Raw genomic sequence first — 25,179 nt, 5'->3', positions numbered from 1 at the left:
AATTGCTTGCTTGTGGAGTGGTCAAAATCTAAATATACATGCTAGCAGGCAGCAAAGCCCCTGTCTGTAATATCTCATAAAAAAGATAAAATGGGGACGTGGACCCTGAGCCTGGAGGTTTTCAGGGACTGGAGCTCATCCGGCATTCCAGTGAAGAAAAAAGAACGCTGCAGAGATCCATTACAGAAGCTAGGGTGGCTAATCTCCTGATGAAAGGCTAGGTAGCAGCTAATGTGTTTGTTCAGAGAGTAAACACCGGAGTTGTGTCATTTGTCAGGAGTGTGCCGGGACACCAGGGGAGTCTGTCTCCAGTCCGCCTGTGTTTGTGCGTCTGCACAAAGGTATGTGAGTCAGGGACAACATGGCGGATGAGATGTAGGGTTGCTATACTGAGCTGCCGCCAGAAGCTTAGCTTCACAGTAACAAAACAATAGCACACACATATACAGTCATGCACATATATATTCGCAGGGGGTATTCATTTAACTTTATTTGCCATCTGTTCGCCCGTTCTTTATGGCCCCTCTATCATGGTTTAAGTGTCCCTCAATTAAACAAACAAACAGGCTCCTTGCTGATACAGACACATTATGTCAGTACTGCACTTGAGCCCCCTGCTATCTCCACAAGTATTCTCACACAGCAGATGTTTCATGCTATGTGCTGTGTTGGGCAAATAATGTTCGTATCAAGGGGCCGATCATGAAAATGATTATTAAGTGGCTGGATTACAGTTAGTTGCCAGGGAGAGACGGGGTCTTGAATAGCGGCTGACAGCTGCCATAGGTGCTGAAAGGCTTTGGAGAATTTGACTGACACTTAGGACATCACACTGACCAGAGGCTCAGGAGTCGGGATAGACTGGATTGGTAAAGCAGGCAGGGGGTGATGAGTAATGTTTGAGAGGCCGGTTGTGTATGTTTGCTGTACGTGTGTCCCTGATGGCATCCAGGACGTGAGCTGGCGCGGTAATCCAGGGGCGGTGGCTATAGTGCTTAGAAGATCACGTTTCTGGCAAATCATGATGACAAACAGCACTCTCGATATAGCTGACCCTCTGTAACTGTACCCTGTCAAAGGGGTCTTAAGGAGCTGCTTTAGCAAGTGTGAAGATCAAGGTGGAGAGAGCGATGATGGGGGGAGGCGGGGCAGGGGACTGCTGAGAGAGAAGTGTTCTCTCAGATGAAAGAAGGAATGAGGGGAGATAGAGAGGTATATGGCAGTGCATGGCGGGGTGGTCACAGAGGCTCTCTTAACCTCTCCCACCAAGCCAAGGGGATCAACTGCCAAGCAGCTGAGTATCAGTGTGAGGTCCTGGATGGAGAGACGGGAAATAGAATGAAGGGAAGATGAAGGCGAAATGGTGCCTAGCCAGCGAGCTACAAGACAAGGAAGGTGATGTGAAAGAGCTGGGCCGAGAATGTGAATGATGAAAGAGACAAATCTCAGAGAGAGGAAAAAAGCTGCGCCGTATCAGCTTGTTATGCCTGTGTTTCATTATGCAGGGGGTTCAAACTGAACGAGCGCTTTCCAGCATGACTATCATTCTGAGGGGAAAGCTGTGATGTTACAGCATGGCTACAGCTGCAGCTCCAGATGAGACAAAGAGGAAGGAAAAAAAGGAGAGAGGAGTGAGAGAAAATAGAAGATAGACTGTCACAACAAACAAGCAGGAAACAGAGTGGTGGGGGGGGGAGTGAGAGAATCGAGGGGGAGAGCGGTGAAGAAGAGAGAGGAGAGAATAAGGGATGCATATCAGCCTGGTCCCGCTGCAGCAACTGTGACGTTGGTCAATGCAGCGCGACGGAGCCTGTGATGTCACTAATGCAGCACGCCACCAAGGTTATTCTGCATAAACCACCGTTTAACACCTCACACCACCACACGACGCAGGGACAGCAAGGCACAAACCCCCCCTCCCCCCTTGTCCTTCCCTCCTCTCCTCTCCTTCCCCTCCAAGTCTCCTCTCTCCCTCTTTCCCAAGATGCACTGGGGCTGTCAGAGCCAGACACTAATCCATGCCCTTGACGAATGCATCTTATAATAAGTAGTGGCAGGCAATTTTAGGCATTTCCACACTGTAAATAATGCAGCTTGAGAGAGGGAGACGGATAGAAAGAGGTGGAGAAGGTTGCTGAGAGTGAGACAGTCAGAGAACGAGAGAGGCACAGTGAGAAAGATCAAATGGGGCGAATGAATGTTGGCAAAATGATGCGTGAAATGAGGGGAGCAGGGGGTGGGAGCAGGACGGCAGAGCCGGATCCTTCGAAGACAAATACATTGATCACGACATTACATGGTGGGCTGCTTTCTTTGACCCAAGCAACCCAATCAACTCACAAATGGCAGAAGAAGACGGAGAAATGTCAGCAACAAGGGCAAAATAATCCCTTTTCTCAAGACAGGGCTGGAAATATGAGGTGGGGAATGCAGCGCAGGGTTCTTCGAAGTGTATTATTTTCATCCATGAAATATTCATCCTGACTTGACACCATGTAAAAAAGAACGGTGTGGGTGGGGAGTCATTCTACGGCAACATGGAGGACAGTTGTTCTCCAGCCGGGTTTAGTAGGACAGCACAAAAGACGCACAGTTTGACATTGCTGATTTCCTGCAGTGTGTGCTTACTTTCTTGTGCACACTGGAAGCGAATGTGACAATGACGGCAGAGTGTGTGTTTGTGTGTGTCTTTTATCTGTCAGGAGTGGGGACATGCTGTAATCCAGGGCTGCTCTAGGTGTCACTAGCTGTAACCTCACACACATCTGCACAAATAAAAATGACATGACCCTTACTTTCTCATAGATAGAAACCTGTTCATGCATCTTACAGTAACTGGATTTTGTCTGAACTTTGTCTTTTACTGCATATGATCTAGATATGTTGTATACTGTAATTTGCCACACTTAAGTCTGAGGAACCTATCGGCAAAGTAGCCAGCTGATATCCTGATTATATATAACGGATATCCGGGCCAAGACTTCCTCTTTTAGATATCTGCATCAGAATGCAGATAAATGAAAATAAAGGTAATAAAAAGTTAAATTATCATCAGGTGACTGCTGGTGGATTCTGAGATGGCATTTTGGTCAATGTGCTCCATGTCTTGCCCTCCACTCTGTTTACCTGCATACAACCAAAACCTAATCAAATGTGATTAGTCAGCACTACTCAGACTGCAAATAGAAAATAGAAAGTGCTTTCAATACGAACATCTTACTACAGATTCTGTATTCAGATGCAGATGTGTTTACAGAGATTACATTTATCCTTGTTTAATTTGTGTTGGTTACATTGGTTAGGATTTTAATTTTGTTTTGGTTGGTTAAGATTTTTGGTTAAATAAAGGAAGCTGAAGAAAATGAAGTCATGTCTTGAGTCAGTTACCCAGTGCTTCACATCAGTGGCAGCATGAGGAGGGGGAGGAGGACGGATCTGTCCAGGACGGGGCCAGACAATGGCCAGATATCACTCTCAGGGTCAAAAAAATAGAAAATCCATCATGGATTATTCTTTGACAGGAAAAGTGTAACCTACTGCTACAACCTCACTCTGCACATACCTTTCAATCCGTTTTGATTCTATTTTGAGATAGATGTGATGGCAAAAATAAAGTAGAATCTGGACACATTCGCTGCTTCTCTTGCTCCATGTATTTTCCTTTTCGTTGTCATCATTAAAAATTATTTTAACCCTTCAGTTAAATATTTAAATTCTTTAAATTCTTTGCAGAATCACTGTATATCCTAACTTTATCCGACAGGACGTGTCTTCACTAAAGAAGCCCCTATTTGATTGCTAGCTGTGAGGCTCAGAGTATTTCATCATATAAACATCTCTGTCCAACTGTTTCCTGTGTCTGTGAAGACACACGGCAGAGAACTCAGCAAAGAGCAGGCTCAAGATTACAGCCCTGCAAGCTCCCTGACCACATGGAAACCATGATTGTAGACCTGAAGAGTATATATAGCACTGGTCCACTCCTTAATGTTGTGTACTGTGGATGGATGCACGCCCTGGCCCTGAAGTCTGCACCACTGAATAAGGAGAATCACAGCCAAATTATACATTGCACACATGACATTTGGCACTGATGTTGTCATGTGTCTACCCCATTGAACCACAGCGAGAGGAAAAGACTGAGGTAGGACTGCTTCACATGAAAAAAACTTCCACCTGATTTTTGTTTTCGTTCATTTGTTATCAGTCATGAGTGCAAGTTGCCCGTGGGTATAACGTGCCATTAAGCTCCCATTATGAGTTTAGATATAAACTACACCATATGGACAAACAGATGAAGCTGCTGTTAAAAATAATTGATAGAATTATAGAAAGCATGAAAACAACTTACTGTTAATTCTAAAGAGATCCTTAATTCATGACACACAAATATGAAATTAACTTCACACATTTTCAAAGTCTGAACCGAGCTTTGTCCGTGTCAACGGGCAAGAGGAAACCTTTCTGCAGGCAAAAAAGACTGGTCCCCTCTTTCTGCTTCTGCGGCAGCTCTTGAGACTTTGTGCTGCAGTGATTATTGCTTCCACTAACTCTACACTGTAACTGAAACAAATTGAATTCCAACGGGGTCGCAACTGCCAAAACAAAGCCCAAACAAATGCACCACATCCTTTGTGTCTATACCCGCTCTCAGGAGAGAGAATAGGACAGAGAGCCCTCCAACACATTCCTCCAGAAACTGTATAAGAGGTGAAAAGTGTAAGTGTTCAAACAGCAGGATGCAGCATGTTTACTGCCACGTGGGAAAGTGTTTTTGTTTTTAATGTTCCTGCACCTCTGAGTTGAAGCGGATCTGGCAGACGTTACAGGAGATGACTGGCCGCTTGGTCTTGATCAATGGTACTCCAAAGGTGTGGTTGATCACGGCCTTCTGCACCGGGTCCATCTGACAGAAACATGACAGGAGGAGAGACAGAGAGAGAGAACATTAGAAATCTGTGAGCTGTAATTCATACTCATCTACTTCTACTACTGCTACAGCTCTGTGGTACAAGTCGACAGGCCAGTCCATCATAATGATGTAAGGTGTAAATGTGCTATGCCTTCTACCGCAGATAGAGGCCAGTGTGGAGCAGAGAGGCCCACAGTTTTTCTGCCCATTTACACTAAACCTAAAAGTCTGAATGAAAACAAGAAGTGCAGGATAAAGTACACAGATTGGAGTTTTACAGTGTCTGTCTGTACTGTTTGTCTATGCTTATGTGCTGCAAACAGTGGTCAGTGTTGACATTGTGTTGCCACAACTGAGACATCTGTTGCATCCTACCCGAGCTCAGCATCTGATCCCGACCAGGTTGCAGCTTCATACTGTCCCTGTGCTAATTGTTTCAGCTGGGACGTCGATCATCTCTGTTGTGTTAAGCACCTCGTATAAATTTAACTGACTCGCTTTAGCAGCTCCCCAACGTGTCAGTGGCTAAGTCGCCCACTTAAACTCTGTCCCAGACACAAAAGACCCTGCCTGTACGGATCTAAAAGGGCTCCATTCCAATTATTTATCTGTGTTTGAAGCTGAATTTATCTAGTGACTGTTGTTAATTGACCTTAGCATTAGTCTGGAGTCAATGACTGGTGTGGATTTCCACCACAGACAATTGCCTGGCACTGTGTCTACAGCAAAACCGGGCAAAATTTCTAAGATGATGTGGCAGTGCATGGGTACGAAAAGGAATGAAGACAAACAAGAGTCCTGGCCCGAAGAACAGAATGGATATGATACTGTGTGCTTTGAATTCATATGGCAGTGAGGGAATGTTCCACAGAGTCCTCCAAGTCTGATGCAAGTCTGTTGGTTTGGAGAGCCCAACAGACTCTAAATTACTCAATTTGGCTCATCACTATTTTTAATATGGCTAATCACCAAGCTCTCCCTTAAGCTATGTTGCACCCAGAGCCACAGCCTCATCTGATACACAAATGGCTTAAGACTGGTGAGACGGAGAGAAAACAGCAGCTAAAGTGAATATCCTCATAACTCAATCACAGACAATTTGAATTTCTGCATGGTGCTTGTTACTTGGCAACTCCAAAGAAACCGGGTAAACAGAGAAAGGAAGAAAAGGGGAGGAGGTCCAAGACATTTAGCTGGGTGACAGGACGCTGCAGAAACACACCATCTGGAGGAGCGAATGAGTGAGAGTGGGAGAGGAAGATGAATTGGGACAGATAGAGAAGGGGGTGGGGGGTGGGAAAGAGCTCAGAAAGAGAGAGAAGGAGGCCCAGGCCGGACATCCTCACATCGCACATTCTTATCTCATTTGGCTTTCTTTCCCATACTCCCCGTTCCATGACTCCCTCTGTTCCTCTCCCCAGAAACAGCCTAAAGCAGGCTCTGCTGCTGCTGTTTCTGTGAATTCAAATGGATAGATGGGGGGTCAGATATTGAGCAAAGATGTTGGTGGATGATAACTGTCATGAGCAACTGCACAGAAAGCTCAGTAGTGAGCACGCATTGCCCAGCTGAAGACAACAAAGCAAGCAACTCAAAGTTACCCCAACTCCCACATTAAGAGCATACACAACTGAAGAGTTTTGTGTTAAATACTGTATGTGGGTGTCCATGCTGTGACCCATCACCACCCCTGAGATGAGATTTTAACAAGAGCCGAACAGGCTCGGTAGAGTAACTGTACACATGAATCATGGGCTTCTCCCCAGCCAGCCGGTTCAGTACTCTGGGTGTGGGTCAGCTATGATCCATCCAGTTGATTCAGCTGTTAAAAACACAGTCCAGCTGCCAGCGAGCCTTTTTGGCCGGCAGCTCACACGGCCTCTTACCCGAAAGCTCTCCAAAACATATCCTCATGAAATAGGAGCAGAGCATTGTGATGTAACCGAAGAGGGATTTTCCAAAACTCACTGAGTCTCTCTGACCAATTTTGAGAAAAATCAGCATTGCATTGAAACTGCATTTGAAACTGGCTTGAGTTTCCTGCGTTAATAGTTCTTGACTAAATCAATTTTATCTCTAAAATCTAATAATAATGAGTGAGTTTTGGAAGCTTTCATGTCAGTTTGAGCTGTTTGAAACCGGTGACAGCTCTGGCGGACATAAGAGAGCAGCATCACTCAGCGGTTATGTCAACAGCTCCACAGGGCCTCAAGACCCAAACCCCCTAATGCCTTTTGCTAACACAGGCCTTCTTCTGTGGAGAAACAAGGCCGAAGAGCAAGCAAGCATCTCTCTCACTGCACAACGGCATGCACTTAAACTCTCCAACATCTCCTTTTGTTGTCTTTACTTTACCGCCCCCCCCCGTTCTTTCATCCCTACTTTGTTTCTGTTCCCTTCTTCTAGTGTGTTTGATCAATTCCCTGCAACAAAACGTTTGGCAGGGTTGAATTCCAGCGATGAGGAATGCACTGCTCTGTGACTCTCGGTGGGACCACTCTGGCAGTCACCGTGAAGTCTGCACCGTGCCAGATAAAAACAGCCTTTGAAGCTCAAAGCTGCACGCTGCTTTGAGTTGTGCCCAGATTGAGATACTGTTGGGCGAAAAACAAAAACAAAAACAAAAAAAACGCGAGAAGCTCCGAGCATTAAGGTACTCACCTTCTTCTCCTCCGTGTCTGCAGGAGTTTGGAGCTGCATTGGTCCTCCTGTGTGTGTGCTGCTGGCCGAGGTGTGTGTTTGGGTCTCAGCATGTGTGAGACTGAGAGTGTGTGGTGCACCTTCCTCACTCATTCAGCCTTCTTGTTGGTTGACAACGCTGAATACAAACTAACTTACAAAAAAATAAATAAAATAGGGCTTGTGCCTAGTGATGCATTGCCAGCAAAGATTGCTTTGTTTTTCCTCTTTTGGCACACGCTCTGCTTCTCTTTGAAATGCTCTGAGAGAACTGGATGCTGTGAGGATTTTCTCAAATCTCTGCCTTACTGTCTCTCTTTTTCACTGACACATCACCTTACAAGTGCCTGTCCCTTTTGTTCAGCCTCCCTCTCCTCTCAGCTGCTTTCTCTGCCTCTGCCTCACGCTTCCCCGTAGTGCGTTCTCCTCACTCTGGGTTCCAGTTTTCTCCTCCCCTTCTCGCTCTCTCCCTCCGTCCCTCTCTCTCTCTCTCTCTCTCTCACCCCCTTCTTCACGCATACTTGATCGGTCCAGATGCAGCCAGGATTGTGTGTCCCGCTCTCCTCCTGCTCGACCCCCCTCCGTCTTCCCAAAGTTCGCACCATCTATCAAATGTCATCATCAGCCACTGGTGCTTTTGCCAACCCCCGACCAAACCACACATGAATACACACGCCGACACAATACTCTTCTTGTCGGGTTTCTTGCTACAGTGGTTCGAAGACATATGTGATGCCTTTCAGCCTGGCATCAGTGCACATCATATCTGATGAAGCCCTACAAAACATACTCTGAACGACCACTATTTTGATTGAGCCTCAGTTTGAAACCTATAAAAGTAACAAGTATGTTAACTCATCAGTTAATTAATCTGGAGCGCTGGAATAAATGTGCCTTGAAGGAGGACCCATACTGTTGGAGACTGTGTTGCTTAGGAAGAGAGCAAAAAAAAATAAAAATTCAAGGGAGGTGAGACAGCAGGTGAGACTCAACAAGTTTGCACGTGGTTGTGCATGATTAGACACGCTCATCAAAAATTCCTGACTTTGCAGCCTAGGTCCACATCAGGGTAGGCAGCTCAGCTCGGAGGTGTGCAAGCGTGCGTCTATATCAGGACCAGCTGCTGCAGATAAATAATTCAGCCTCGTCACTGTCTCGAGGCACATTGGGCGAGACAGGCAGGTAGAGGACAAATCACATTAGAGGGACCATTAAAGCTGTATATGGCTTTAGGAGAGGCCATTCCTCTACTATGGGGCTAATAACCCTCAATGTGAGGCTCATTAAGACTGTACAAACTCAGCACAGATCGCTTATTAAGACAGAATGATAAAATAACTAGCAGCCGGCTCAGTGCAGGGACATTTCTCAGTGTTATCGCTGCTATAATGCTGTGTCTTCATTGAAGTGTTGTGCATATGCATATTTATCACAGCACGCTGGTGCAGACAGACACCAGGAGGCATTTAAAACACTGGGAACGGTACCTTTAATGTGAATTAATCCTAGTTCGCCCTTTATTTATACAGTTATATGAAAGAGACCAGACCTAAGCGGAGTCTCTGATTGCTCAAACATCCGTCTGCCTAAAAGCCCAACAAGCCATAAAATATAGTCAGTGATGTAAACAGAGCTGTAAACACTTACTCTATTACTCTAGGTCTTCCTGTATAAATTTACTCAACTGCAAAACACTAAATTAAACATAAAAACATCTCTGCGAAGGCTGATGGCCATGACGTCCTCTGTAGGGAAACATCAAGACGTAGCCTTCATTAGCAGCTACCAAAGCTGAATCTTTTAGTTTTGCATTTTATATGGCTGCAAAATGCATACTTCTGGCATTTCCCCTGGATCTAGGTCTACTAGACCTAGATGTACTATCAGGTTGAATGCGTCAGCCAGGCTCCATTTAATGCAATGCAGTTAAAGCATTTAAGTACTGTCCACGCGTATGTGGCAGTATGCGGTGCATCCATAAGGTCAGAATGTCCTCCAAGCCTCTCCTATGGCCCCATCTCCTGGCCAGCAGGCTGTAAAACACCGCTCAGGGCTGGCTCGCTGTCATCAGCAGCAACAGCTATTAACATTCACAGCATCCCTCTGGACCTTCAGACGTAGTTAACGTTCTGAAGAGGAGGACGGGGAGCAGAGGGAAGTTACGGAATGAGGGAGAGGGAGAGAGATTCAGAAGGGGGCCAGCGAGACAGAGAGAAGAAAGAAAGCGCTAGCAGACGCAAGAGTGGAAACTGAGTGCCTGCATCGTTTCAGTATCTCTATTAATCCATGTCTGCTGGGTGCACTGCAGTTTTAACATCAGTGAGAGCTTCCACTCGCAGCCCATGGAGGGCAATTGAGATGACTGTATCATTAAAATGTGTTTAACAGTGTCTGGCCTCATGTTACTATCCCTGTGGTGCCATACGTGGTCGAGACACGTGCCACATAATATCCAATTAGTGACAGGAGATTGTTGTGTCTCCCCTTTGCAAACTGCAGCCAAATATACCAGGCCGACACATGCAGAGAATAACTCTGTTGCAGACAGGGTCCAAGAATAGCATCGCCCCACATACAGTACATACAAAGTTCAGTGATTTTACATATTGCTGATGAGAATGTGTTGACATTCCCTAATGGAGTCTGGAGGAGCAGGCGGCACATTATGCTGAGTTGGTGAAATGCTAAATGTCTCTACGGTCTAATCTTAATGATAAGATGTTAGTTGGGGCCTGGGGAAACAGGAAGGTCCATCTCCAATGAAATAAATACCACATCAAACAATCTGCGGTGTTTGAAATGCACAGCCATAAAGATGGCCTTAGAACTTCTCTTTAATACTGGCTTTGAATTGAGGAATGGGGCACAGTGTGCGTGTACATGAATTACTGGAGTCTGAGAAATAACCCACTTCCCTTATAGTGAGGCCTAATTAACACAACATGCATTCCTGATGTTTTCAGCACCTTAGAATGACGAGAGCTTGAAACCCAACATGCAGGAAACGACCCCTAAAGGTAAGGGTGAGAAGTCACCTAAAACCACACCCCATCGCAACGGTTTAAAGATGCATTTTAAAGCAAGTTAAGGCATTAGAAAAATATATGTTGCATTCGGCAGTCATCGATGTGAAAGCATTACGGAGAGAAACCGGCCTTTCCCGTGCGTTTGCCTCACTGCACTGAGTGAGTCAGAAGACTGCGGTATGTGTGTGTGTCTGCATCAGCTCTCACCGTGTTGAAGTTGTGGAAGAGGCTCATGCTGTGTGGTGGAGGGGGGGTCTCCATGGGAAACTGCAGGAAGGGCTTCATGTCCAGGTGAGGCTGGATCATAGTCGGGGTCCGCAAGAACGTCGGCACTGCTGCCCCCGCCCGGTTTATGCCTCCTACAGACAGAAAAAGACAGAGATAGATAAATGTACATGTGGTAACGTATGTCTAAAACAGTATGACTGCTCCCATGTTTGTTTTTTTACAATTAAGATAATAACCAGCAATACAAGCTTCTGGTAATATACTTAAATAAAGAATAAAATAAAAATAGAGAAAGAAAACAATCACTGAGTTGTTTATTATGGGTTGCATGCTGTTGTTGCCTAGATTGTGCCATTGAATTCCAAATGAGCCATAATTGCACTGCAAAGTAATTATTTCTTCGCAGACAGAGCTAAGCTTTGTGGCACCCCGACGGAAAAGCAGCATTTGGGCCATTAAGGACGCCCAAATCATTGCTGTGGACAGACGTTCTGGTTTTCCTGACAAGGCGACAAGACTGGAGTGCCAAAGTGCAGCAGCACTGCTGCGCACACACGCTGCGATACAGAGGGTTGTGTGGGCTTTGTAGAATTAACATCACTGAAGCATTTCATTATACTAAAAACATTCACATCAAATGAAGCAGGAATGCCATGGAGAAGAAAAGAATGCCACAGAGGCGTTGGGGGATTCCTCTTATCCACCTGCCTGCCAGTCGCCTCTCCTCTCCTGGGAGATATCTGCAGCTTGATGATAATGAGTTTCATCTCAGCGTGTGTTGCTTTCTGTCATCCTGACTCATGCACCGGAGTTGGATCACTTGATTTTGTCTAATTGTGGAATGATTGAATCATAGACTCTGATTGCTCAGGTCTGACACATGCTCCCTGGATTTGACTGTATCCAACATGCTGTTTGAGGAGATTTTCACAGGATTTGAAAAACGCAGTTGCTTGTGAACACCACTGCAAGGGTACCCTACACACACACACACACAAAATATACACACACTTGCACGCATACACACACAGTTATGTTTCCGTCATTTCAGATGACCTTGCATTGACTTAGATTAATTTCCTGGAAATTTACACTAACCATAACCCAAGTCTTCAGCCTAAAAGTTAACGATTTACCCTACAAAGTGACTGTGCAATACTATGTCCCCAAAGCATGAGTAATACACATCCACAAAGACACACACACACACACACACACACACACACGCACACACCTGTGCACAATGTCAATGTTTAATTCTCCTATATAAGCATGCGAGGCTGTCATAATGATACACGGCTCCCTATTCTCGCCATTGCTCCCATCTGCCTTCTCTTCCTCTCCTCCTCACCCCCCCCTCGTCTCCTCTTTAACCTCTGTCAAGGATGATAGTGATGGGCCCACACAGCAAAACTCAGCCTCAGCAAGCTCTTAGATTAAGCCTCTTAATATCCGCAACTGGATTTCTGTGGCTTTCAAATTCCCCCGAGACTTAAAGCTCTGCTGCTCTCCTTTTTGGGATTGCTCTAAGCTACTCTCTCGCTCCGTTACTTGCCACCTCTCGCTCTGCTTCCTACTGCTGTTCGTTTCTACCTGCCTCCACACTTTCACATGGTAATTTGTGCATTATTTGACACCTCTGCATTTTCATCGAGCTTTATGTCAACCGAATGTGATCAGAGAAAATAATATCACTGCCGCATTGGGGGAATGTGGTGTTAGCAGATGCAGTCTCCAAAGTTTGGATTAGAGAGAGCAGGAGAGAGAGGGAGGAAGAGAGAGGGAGGGAGACTGACTTTGTCAGACTGAGTGAAAGTGCTGTCTCAGCTGAAGCCCAGCTGCCTTCTGCTGCGCATCTGTGGGCCTCGAGGTGCAGATGACTGCATCATTACATCTAGTTGGGCATGTAAGTTTCTTCCATTGAACAAACACAAAGATGCACACGCACACACACGTACGAATGCACAAACCACTGTCCACGCACGCAACACATTCTTACGGCAGGAGAAACAAGTTCATGGCTGCTGGTTTTCTAGCTGGTGGATTGTTTCATCATCACAGGCTGACACAGCACTCTTGAACTCTTCAGTATCATACAAAACTGTTTTTGTTATGCTTCAGTATAAAGACTGAAAGGTGCTTTGCGTTCTGAATTAGAAAGTCTCACACGCTTTTCAAGTATGCACCTTCACAAATTTCTCAGAAGTACAAACATCCAGTTTCCTCACTCAGTCTGTTAAACTGAGCTCCTCCTAGATGCTGTTTGCTGTGATGAGAGAGGATGGGAGGTCCTGTAGCTGCTCTCTCCTCCACCTCTACCTCGATGACTGATGAAGGCTGCTCCTCCTCTGGGGCTGCACCACTAACAACGTGACTAATACGCTGCCTCTTGACTGCATTTATCATGACACCACACTGCATGTTAATACATGGCCTATGCTCGTGTCTATGACTCTTTGAGCAAGCATTTGTGCGTGTGTGAGTGTGTGCGCGTGGGTGTGTGTTTTGTTTGGAAGGAGCAACACAGTCTGTGCTGAAGTTGCACAGTAGTAATGTTTGAGGCTCCCCAGTGAGTCTGCACTTGAACACGAAGACTGTTACTGGCAGTGGGTCAGCCAGCCTCTGGCAGGCAGACAAACAGAGAGATTGGCTGACCTGGGAACAGAATGTGGCTCTGCAGCAGCAGCAGCAGCAGCAGCAGGTGGAGCTGAAATCTGAAGAAGTGAATGGAGCTCAGGACCAGAAAGCAGAGAGAGGAGCAGCCCTCCTTGGAGCAAAGACAAAGCTTGATCCATCAGGGACGCTGTGTACATGTGTATGTGTCGAGTGTGTGTGTATGTGTGGAGGCATGTGTGTGTTTGTCAGTGTGCATAAATCATGTGCTTGCTTTCTTCTCCCACTGTGTAATTACCCCATTAATTTAAACCTCTCTTCAGGGACCTCGTCACAGGGTAAATCAAACGAATCACTGTATGGCGCAGGAGTGGGCCTGTGTGACCTGCGCAAGTTTTTGTGCGTATATCTGTTTGTGCGCTGTGTGTACATAAGTGAGTGCTTGTATGTGGTCCCACCGGGCTCTGCTGTGCACATTGACAAAATCTTGCATTAGCGCCAGAGCTAATTAAATGATAAGTTGGGTAAGGTGTTTCTTATTAAACAACAGAACAAGGGAACATGACACGATAAAACTGCAGCTCACACTGCGCCGCAACAGTGTATACACCTGTAACACCAGTGCTGAATGGATTCATTGATTAATCAGCAGGTAATTGCATTAATTGACAATAATTTTGATCATTAATTAAAAAGCAAAATGCCAAGCATTCACTTGTTTTAGCCTCTCAAATGTGAGGATTTGCTGCTGTTCTCCTTTCTATCATGGCAGATTTGATATTTTTGGTGACTGTTGGCAGAACAAAGCAAGCAATTTGGAGAGAAAAGCTTTGGCTAGAAATTGTGATGGACATTTTACACAATTTTCTGGCATTTTATGGACTAACTTATCACCAGTTAACTGAGCAATGAAAATTGTTATGGCCAGCAATCATAAAAAAACAAACAATGAAGAGCCAATCTGAACTGTAAACTGCAGCCCCAATAAAGCAAAAACTGATTACCGCATGTAGAAGTAAGTGAAGACAAAACATTGTCTTCACTCTGTGTATTCTCACATTCCCGCCCTCTGTTCTCCCTACTGGCTTTTAGAGCCCGATCTGTGTGAATGTCTGTGTGAGGCAGAGTAACAGACAGGCGAGTCTGGAAGAGCTGAGAGGACTCAGACAGTGATTTGGATGTTGTTAAACCCTCTGACACGCCAGGAATCCTACCAGGCTCGCAGGGGCTCTTAAACGGCCTGCGGGACACTGCCAGAGGGCTTGGTGTAGCAGCCAGTGGCTTCTACGGTTGTATCTTTGTGAGGACCTTTCTGGGTTTTGTGCCGTGAAATTAGACACAGTTTTGGTTAGAATTTAGGTTTAGGTTTAGATCGTGGTTAGAGTAGATCATGGTTAGAGGAAGGTTTTCGGAAAAGGCATTAAGTTGGTAACTGTCTGTGTTGAGGGCCAGGAAATGCCTTTTAATGAGGGTCCTGCCAAGTGTAGAAGCATTTAAATGTGTGCGTGTGTGTGTGTGTGTGTGTGTTTGTGTGTGTGTGTGGCCACACTTGCATAAAAAAGGGATGCTGACGCTGTCGTTGTGGATCCAGAGATATCAGCAGGAGAGCCAGACAATGGACGAATTGTGCAGGTGGAGGCAGAGGGGAAAGAGTTAAAGATGGAAACTGGTGCAGCAGAGATATATAGAGTGTAGGGGGAAAAGAAGGAGGGTTAAAATTAGAGAGCAGGCAGAAGAGAGATCAAAGGCAAGAGCGGATGATTCAATAATTCGCCAGCCTGCGTGGCCCTGATAAATCTGCTATTGGCCACATCCCCGCCTCCACTGGGGAAATACATGTACATCTAGACACACACATACACACGTGGGCACACACACAACTCAATGCTACCCAATCATACTTTTCCTTGTGACTCATTTTAATTCCCTAACTTTGTGTGAGAGTGTGTGCATGCATTTGTGTTTGAACTAGTGGACGAAAAAAACACACCACTTAAGTGCAAATAACAGATGGAGGATCAGAGCATTTTCCCATGGTAACAGCCTCTGTTTTGTGTTTCCCATCTCAAACAGTTATAACGATTTGATGTCGATACCATGAAAAAGCTGAAAACACAAAATTAAGTGCACAACTTCATAACTGCATAATGAATAAATCCCAGTTAAGTAAATGTTTAAAGGGGTTCCACATGAGTTTCACATGAAAAGCAAATTTTGTTTTGTATATGCTAAAATATTTCATCAACACTATGTAACGTTAGTATGCCCGTGCAGGATTGTGCTCACTCACTCCAGTGAATGTCTAGAAACTGGAGCTGATGGAGGAAGAATCTTATAAAAATCACCATCGGGTGTTTTCCTCATCTCTGCTGCAAGACAAAAAGCTGTTTCCAGAATCTAGGCTAAGAGAATCTTTTCATGTCTTGAGATTATCTAACCGGCTGTGTAGGTTGTGCCACACTGTGTTCAGCCTTCTTTCCCATGGGCGTTGGGTGCATTCAGGAGAGAACAATGGGAGCAGGGTAGTTGGCACCAGGCATGCTGGACAGACACAGATGTGCCAGGGTCCTTGGCAGCAGGGGCCGGGAGAAGGAGGTGGTAGCAGTCAGGCTGCCAACTTGCCTTTCTGCCGGGCCGTGAAGCGGGCACCTGTCCTCCACATGGCCGGAGGGGAGGGAGACACTAGCACCGAATACTCATGATACTTATGATCAGTGCCGCTGATGTCTTTGATGTCGGAACATTAAAAACAGAAACGTTTCTAAGATTCAGTACATTTGATAATCTGATAATGAAATCACAACTAAGAAATATTTTTTGGTATCTTAAAGTTTTGTGCCACGCAGACGCTTTCGTGATTATCTGTGCAGCGCTCATAATTGACTTTATCAGCCTTGTGTGTGCGCCGCATTGAGACTTCAGACTAACTGCTGGCTCTAAATCTTGAGAAAACCTGCCCTCGGCTTATGTATGCATTATTGAGAGAACTCTGAGTCAGTGAGATGATTTAAAGAGACCAGGGGCTGCACTGGGAGCTTCCTCAACATAACCCCCAACATAGTCTACCTCATCAAACCTCTTTTCCACCCACTCTCTCTCTCTCTCTCATTCACACACAACAGAGTACACCACACTTGTACTGTAGAAATACCATTAGCAGCTCCTCAAACCCTGTCTGACAGTTCAGAGGACGGTGGCTGTCTGCACGTCGTCTAACTAAAGGAAGAGATACAAACTGAAGCTGCCAGACTATTTCGTAACCACTGAGGAGGAGAATTTGCAGGAGCTAAAATGACTGGCTTATTATCATTACAGTGTTTGTGGTCAGACAAAGCTGTCAGGTTTTTCTCTTACGTCCTCACTGGTCTACTGTTTCATATGGCTTGTAGCGTGTGATGGATGGCTGTCTGTCTGTCTGTCTGTCCGTCTCTGTTTCTCTTACCAGCTCTCTCTCCTTTATCTCTCGCTCTCATTCGCTCCTTCCCTCCCTCACGATCAGCTCGGTGTGTATTCTGTGCTGTACACAGCTGTGCACGGGCCTGCAGGAATAGCCAATTCATTTCAGCAGCGGAGGCAGCGGGATAGAGTGCGGACACATAGGGTACAAGAGGGAGAGAAAGAATGAAAATTTGGCCTTGTTCCATTCAGTATTCCCTTCATGTCTCGGGCCCAGCAGGACAGCGTGCCTCCCTTTCACCTGACCACAAGGGCAATCAGCAGAATCACAGGCCTGGCGAAAAGCCTCGCTCAAGGGCACAAAGAAAATCGCACTCACACACTGAGGTTGGCATGAACCCACATATCAAAGACACACGTGTGTGCACATGCACAGAGGGTGTTCCAGAAGGTTTAATTCACTTTTTATCTAACACACTCTCACACCTCACTGCACCCACTTTTACACATGTAGAGGATTATCCAGCCAGGTCCATGAAAGGCAACATTCCTCTGACTCATATGTCTCTCCGCCTTTTTAACGGTGTCCATCATAAAGCAGCTGACTCTGTTTAAAGTTCGCCTGCACACATCCACGCACACACGCTCTCCCGCATTCATTTAGAGCACAGGATCGGCCCAGTGCCTCACCTGTCACCTCGAGATCCTGAAGCACAGGGTGCTGCTCAGGTCATTAGCCCTGAGTGTTTGTCTGGCGGCTGTTGCCTGAGCTGCTTACCATCCTGGATGCTCTCTTCACAGACAGCTGTGGCAGCAGCAGCCCTGCTCCAGACAGCTGCCTCAGCCTCTGCTAGGAATGAATTATGAACTCACAGCCTCTGACTCACAGGTAGTGATGTGCTTCATCGGAGAAAGCACTGAGTGCAACAAGGCTCACACAGTGCAGGGAGACGCATGCGAAGCTTTCCACATTCAAGCTTGGTGGAAAACCCAAAACCTGAGCAGGTGTGACTGCAAGTGACCACAAGAGTGTGCTACTGAGCCCCTCTGTGAAACTTCAAAGCAGCCACTTCAAGTTCTTATTTTAGTGCCTGAAAATGATTATGAAATGTAAAAACCACATGTAACTCTCAAACTTTATCTGCCCCATCTTTTCTAATCACGGTATGCTAATTTCTAGCTTCCGATGAAGGTTAATACATGGTAGGTGGATGCAGATAAAGATCTGTTTGATTTGCTGCCTGGAACTGCTGGTGTTATGCCACGCTTTAATGGGAGGATTATGCAGGGTAGAGCTGGGAAAGCTGAAACTTGCTTCATTGCCTCAAATGCGAGTCGGCTTCTCCGTGCATTTATGGTGCATGTAAGGTATGTGTGTGTGTGTGTTTGTGTGTCTGCCTGTCTGACGGTGTGTGTGCTTGTGCATATGACAGGTAGTGTGCAGGGGTTATGAGAGCTTAGTTACGATGAAATGATGCGGCGGCCTCTACTCAAGTCTTCGGCACAGTGCTAAGTATTAGTCAGAACATGTCTCAGTCCTTAATCCAAATATACACACTGCAGTGAGACTTGTGACAACACACACACATACAAGCACACGCACACATAGAGTTGTGTTTCCATCACTTTTTTACCCTAACCATAACTATAACCACTACTTACCTAACCCTAACCTTAACCCAAGTCCTCACCCTGAAATTTCTTGATATACTTTATGGGGACTTGTGCTTTGTCTCCTTAAAGAAGGCAAATGTGTGTTATTCACATTGGCACACACACACACACACACACACACACACACACACACACACACACATTCAGAAAACTGCAAATGACCCTATACAGTTCAGTGCCAGTGGTGAAATATGATGGGTTATATAAATGGCTCCCATCTGAATACTGGCTTTGTTTCAGTTTGTGCTGGTGGTGGTGGGGAGGGGTGGGGGTTATCATCAGCATAGCATAACTGCAAAGCTAACATGTTTGTGTCTGCGTACATTTTTCTGCATCAGAGGGAGGGTGTTAAACTTTCCCCTCTAATTGCAGGTCTTTTAGATTTTGCCCAACCTACCAATTTGGAGAACAGCAATTTTGCTAATTTCATTGTACTGTAAGGTACAAGAAAAGTACAGACTGCAGCATGTGTGGCATCATGCTCTGAAAAAAATACTCTAGCTGCAGCGACATGAAGATTAGACAAAGTTAAAACAGCCTCCAATGAGTGATCAAAGCTTCCAAAATGGCAAGTGTCACACACATAGTTTACATTTTTAGGTGAAAGGACAACCAATTGTGAGGTCACCATCCTCCTCCCATCCTTCCACAACAACCACACACACACACATACACACACCAGTAAGTCAATCTGCTGCCCTTTGCAATCTGATCAGAGAATTTAATTACACACACAAGTCAAGAGCAGCATCTCATTCAAAATATTGTCACATATAAGAAATAACACCAGACACACACCAGCTCTTTAAGAAACCATGCACACTCTACACAAAGATAAGGCACTGTAAACCTTAAGTCTCTCCCAAAGGGGAGCATTGTGGATAATGACAGAGTGGATGGGGTGGTAATGACACCCTAGTGAGATAATATGACAGTGGCAGGCCCCAAAAAGCCCCCCAAAAGATCCTACCTTGATCTCTCCTAAGTAGCTGAATCAAGGCTGGGAGGATTTAATTGCCAGTCTGTGTCTCTGGTAGACACAGAGGAGTTCACTGGGGATTCCAAGAGAGACGAAGAGAAGAAAGATGGGAGCAATAGGGAGGAGGTATGATGCAAAAATAATGGGATGGAATGAGGATAAAGACAGCCCGCCGCTGATACCCCTTGCCTGTCAACCCTCAGCTCCACAGTACAGTGTCTAGAATACCCACTAGGGCCAATGCATGTCCTTGAGTTACAGAAGCAGATGCACACCCCTTTAATCCTTCAGATAAATCTCCTGCTGGCTCCTCGTCCGGCAGCGACTGAACTTTTGGAGGCTGTTGGCTTTTGTTACTAGTGGGCTTGAGGGATTGTGTGCTGGTGCAACGCGCAAACACAGAGACGCGCCCGCACACTGACATGCACATGCATGCACACAGATCTAGTGGGCTGATCTCTCCAGAGTAGGTTGCGACCTTCCTGATTCATAACGTAGATGTGTTGTAGAGCTGTGATCAGCTTTGCAAAGTCAAATCCTTTGACTCAGTAATTTTCCCTGCCTTTTTTTTTTACACTGGATCTGTATTATCTATCCATCCAAGGGCAGTAAAGGTGGGCCGGTCAAATGATGCAACTCTATTCCTTCACACATGACTTATATCCTGTTTGTCTCTGGTTCCACCTTAAATCAATGTCAGCTCTGATAATGATGATACTTTGGGAGAGTAGCCGTATGTTGGGCTTCGTGTTGCAACTTGCAGCAACCCATTCAGGACAGGATTAATAGACTTAATGAAAATATGTCTGAATTGGCCTCAGTCACATTACATTCCAATGCGATATTTATCTTTATAACACCTTGCCTGATGAAATCATGTAATTAAGTTTAAACTATAGCGCAGGCACAAAATGATTTTTGCAAGCCTCAGCCAGTGTGCGGCCTGTGTGTGTACGTGTGTGTGGTGACGGAGAGTGTTTGTGCTGTTTTGAGGTCAGTAATGACAGACAAATAGCTGTCAGGGCTAATGGGAGGGGACAGCCAGGGATGATGGGTACACAGAGAGAACAGAGCAGCGCAGCTCAACGCAGTCCGACTGTGGCGACACAGTGCTGCTACAGTGTTCACACAGAGAGAGGGTCACAATGAGAGCACAAAACAAACACACACCCCTGTTTGGTTACCCTTGTCAGGGCACTGGCTTATATTAATTCCCTAACTTAGCACTCCTCTCACTGACATGGTTACATAGCAAAACCTATTTTATATAAGCTTAATTCTAAAGTAAATCTGGACCCTTGAAAGAAAATTCAAACTGATACTAATCTTTTGAGCAACCAGCACTCACCGGCTATAAGCTTTAGAGGTAGCTTTCTTTTTTTTTTGTGCAGACAATAGCAGCTGTAAGGCAGGTGAATGTTGAATGTGTAGTGATGAATGATATGAGAACTTTCTATGGATATTTGACACTTTTTGCTGTTAGTCACTGTTGGAATTCATTGTTGCTGTGAATTAAAGCCAACAATGTGAAATATAGGCTTCCATCTTGAGAAAAGGAGCACGCAACAGGAGCCTTTTATACTCAAAAGACTTTCAGTGGTGTATTCCTCTAAGCTCCTCTGTATATTTCCATGGCTGCAAAAAAAGACTGCATAGCCACACATTACATGGATGAATTAGATTACCTGCAGATGTGCTTTGGTGTGCTGTAACTATCTCAATTATGTTAAGCCCAGCAACTAGTTTCAGTGACCACACCTTAACTGGGCATAAACTGAGTGAATCACCCAGCAGCTACTGTAGAAAGACAACCAGCTTCACCGCAGATTCCATATTCCTCCCCTCCGTCTCCCCTGTCCTCTTTTAAATTCCCTGCTGTCTGCTCTCTTTCTCTCTCAGGTTTCTATCTTTTTATGTATTTTCCTTTTGTAATGAATGCTCCTCCCTTGGCCGAGGGCCAGTCAGGTTTGTAAGATGATCACAGAGTTGTCCGGTGGAGATGTGTCTGAATGTCTCTGGCTGTAGGCAATGTCTGAGTCAGTGACGGATGGACTGTTGGAATGCTATGGAGGAGGAACCGGAGCATTGCTTTGTTGTGTCTGTTGAAAGACAGTGATCCACTGCAGCGGAGGGAGATTAGACTTATGGCACTGGTAGAAAGGGGAGGGAAAATGCTTCCTGTGTATCAGTGCATTGCAACAGGAATAGAGGGATAAAGGGATGGAGGGAGACAACCAGAAAAAGAGGGAGAGAAAGAGGACAAGGTGACATTCTTAGTCCGAGAAGGCAGCACACCGGAACATGTACCATCTCTGCCTCGCTCCCTCTCTCCACCTGTCCTCTGTTGTCCGCTGTTTTCCTCCCTGCAGCCTGTTCAAATCTGCTCCCACTTGTTCCCTGCCACCCAGCCCCCACCCAAACCCACATTTCTCTCCCATCTCCTCCCCTCCTTGCCTTGTTCGAGGCGGTGGTCACACACCCAGGTGGAACAATAGCCGGCGACTTTATTCCCATGCACCTCCCAGAAACCTGTGCCCTCAGGTATGGAATTCTATCACTCAGCCACAAACAGGTGGATCAACCCAAATCCACCTCGGAGGACGACAACAAAGGCACCAGATTCTGTCCGAGATTAGACCCCCAGCTCTAAGGGAGGAGAAAAGGAGGTGGCATGATGGGGTGGTGAAAGGGGGATGTGGGGGGTTGAAAAAATATATACCTGTGCTCTTTGAAGAACAGGAACCATAATGTACCCCCAGTGTTTGCTAGCCCATTTCATTGACTTCCATTCCCCAAGGAGGGTAGAGGGCAATACGCTATCAGCCTAATAGAGTGGGGGAGGAGACTTTATGTGGTTGACGGCCACTGCTTTCGTTTCAGCCCTGCAGTGTATTGTCTATGAATATGGAGTAGCCCAGCAAATGAGCATGTCCTCTAACGCGGTGCTCTGTGTTCATCCCTGGGCAATTCAACCACAGCCCAATCTCTTTAAGTGCTGGAGGGGTCTTGTCTGTAATGTCACTTGTCTTTGGTGTGACCACAAATGACACTTTTGTTTAAATCAGCATCTGTCACCTTCCCCCTGTAAAGAACTGCGGGCAGCCGGGGAGGCGTGCGCGCTCAGAGAATCAGGGCAAGCCAGTAAGAATTTTTAAAGGTTAAAACAACACCCGAAATTTAAAACGCAGAGATTGTGCGCCAGCATATTGTGATTGAGACTTCGTAAGTGAAACCCACACAAAAAGTCCCCCCATGGATGCTAATTCCCCTGGCATAGCTCATTATATGAAAAAGGGAAACCTCCTTGAACCAGACCTGAGCTCATTTGTCAAAGCAGAGAGCAGTGTTTTCCCCCTCTTGTCTCATACATACAAGCTAAGTCGAGAGCAAGCTTTATTCTTTTTCATGCCACTTCCCACACCTTGAAGTTCAGCTGAGGCATATTCAGCATATTTTTCCAGGATAGCAGGTGATGCATTATTCAGTTAGCTCTTGTTGATATTGACTGTAATAAATCTTTGGTCTACAGACACATGGACATAAACCTGCACACACTTACACACACAAACTCGCATTCTCCAGTGTTGATGCACGATGAATAAAGAAGAAGTGAGCGTCTATGAATCACACCCCAGTGGAGAGATCTTAAACAAAGAGTAGCATGGATGAAAGGAGCCCTGGGCTTTTGAAAACCTATCCAAAGCAGCATGGTAATGAGAGTAATGAGGATATCAGACGCTTAACGTGGCGCAATATGCTTGTTAAATGTGACAGCTGAATTACATCAGAGGTTCGCCACTGTGAAGCCAAACACCGCTGAAGCAAATATTCTCTCCTGTGGCCAAACACTTCCTCAGCTCACACTGACGTTTAAGGACACCTTACTGTAGGCATGGTCAGAGACAGGTTCACGCTCCGAACATAACCTGCAACAAGGGCAGCAGGGACATCTGGTGATGGGCAGCACTAGTCCTCCAGTGGAGGGTTGGGATCATATAGCCTCAAAGAGAGATAAAGGGCTTTTCCACAGAATTTGTGCATCAAAATCGACTCAAAAAGGGCCCAGCCTGTAAAAACAGCTGTACAGCATAATGTCCTCTGTGGCTCTGGAGGGAATGATTTTGGGTTTGGAGATTACACATTTTTAACTAATGTTTTGCATAAGAGACACTGGTGCACACCAGGCCGGTAGGCACTAATGAAAGAATGACTGGGTTGCATTACGGGAAAAAAAATATGCATCAATTTTGACCATTTTTTTTAATCTGCCTCTTGCAAGTCAACACACTTCATGGAAATAAAATAGTAAATCACTGGAGGGCAATCTTAAACAAGACACCGAACTTAAAGCAACAGTTTGTCGTTTTGGATAAAGCATTATTCACTTTCTGACAGAGAGACGGATGAGAAGGTCGATACCACTCATTTATCTGTCTGTTGAACTTAAGACTCTAGTCAGGTGCCGTAAAGGCAACATCTGACACAGTCAAATCGCAACAAAATCCACCTGAAGCTCACTAATTAACAGGCTCTTGTTTGTTTAATCTGTACAAAAATGAGAATTTGCCATTGTATGGGAGGTTATGTGGACTATTTCTTGGCTCCGAGGCAACCAGCAGAGACTCCAGGAAGCTACTGCTCGCAGACTTTCAGTTTTTGTACAGATTAAACAAACAAAATACAATGTGTTCATTACTGAGCTTTGGAGGTGTTGGTAGGCGGGTTTTGTTATGTCTGATCAGAGCCTGGCTAGCTGTTCCCCCCCTGTTTACAGTGTGCTAAGCTAAGCTAACCAGCTGCTGGCTGTAGCCTTACATTAAAAAGACAGATATGTCAGTGGTACCAGTGAATAAGTGTAACTCCCAAAACGTCGAAGTATTCGTTTAACCTTGAGCAACTGGCCACCGCTGAGTCCTGAGCCCTGTGATTAAGTGTTTACAGACGCAGTAAATATAGTATTTACAGTAAGTGTCTTAGTGGGTGTACAAATAACAGTTCCTGCTATTAAATCCTAAAATTCTTATGTGGGAGGGCACCATGGATTTATAAGACCTGGAGATGACCTTGAGCTCTAATAGGTGAAGTGAAAGAACATGAATTAGCTATGCTGGTTGTGTGTGTGTGTGTGTGTGTGTGTGTGTGTGTGTGCGTGCGTGCGTGCGTGTGTGTGTGTGTGTGTGTGCGTGCGTGCCTGTGCAGAGGAGGGCTGGGGCACAGAGGTCTTTTTGGAGAGTGAGAACAGAGGGGCAAAGATTGAGAAAGGCGACAAAGGACAGAGTGCTGACTTGACATAATCTCTTTTTGTTTGTCAGATGATTCAGGGAGTCTGCATCCTCACGCACCCTGCCTGTTCTCCACCTCCTCCTCCTCTTCCTCCGCCTCCTCGCTAACATCCACCCCCACACCAAGATTGCATTGGAGGGAAAAGGGAGGACGGGTATAAAAAAAGAAGAAAAAGAGGGATGACGGACCAGGAGTGTTTCCAGAGTAAAGAGGAAGAGAGGGAGAGTTCAACACCATGGCTTAGGTGCTGCTTGCCATTCCAGCCGGGGCCTCATTGTTATTATGATTTATTTTTTAATGAGCAGCACTGCCCTCCCCTCTGCCATACAAAGGCCTGATTGAATCTGGCGTTCCATTAGCATGTTAAAGAGGCTCAGCTTCATCTGTGA

At 45.6% G+C, this 25,179-nt stretch overlaps 1 protein-coding gene across 2 annotated transcripts in view; it reads right to left on the bottom strand.

Moving 5' to 3' along the window:
• znf385a (zinc finger protein 385A) overlaps positions 1–25,179 on the bottom strand; it is a 55,177-nt gene that overhangs the window by 16,062 nt on the left and 13,936 nt on the right. Inside the window, exons 2-3 of one of the 2 annotated variants that reach the window (XM_041945662.1) lie at positions 10,825–10,976; positions 4,796–4,906 (exon numbers count right to left, since the gene is read on the bottom strand). In XM_041945662.1, the coding sequence (XP_041801596.1) occupies positions 4,796–4,906; positions 10,825–10,976 (263 nt within the window). Of the gene's footprint in view, positions 1–4,795; positions 4,907–7,573; positions 7,956–10,824; positions 10,977–25,179 lie in introns of those variants that run through there. The other variant, XM_041945663.1, reaches the window with a different exon arrangement.

The sequence above is a fragment of the Chelmon rostratus genome, chromosome 10, assembly GCF_017976325.1.
Source record: "Chelmon rostratus isolate fCheRos1 chromosome 10, fCheRos1.pri, whole genome shotgun sequence".
In the NCBI taxonomy this organism is placed as follows: Eukaryota; Metazoa; Chordata; class Actinopteri; order Chaetodontiformes; family Chaetodontidae; genus Chelmon; species Chelmon rostratus.
Note: the sequence above shows the minus strand (reverse complement) of the source record. Positions and strands in the feature narration are given on the sequence as shown.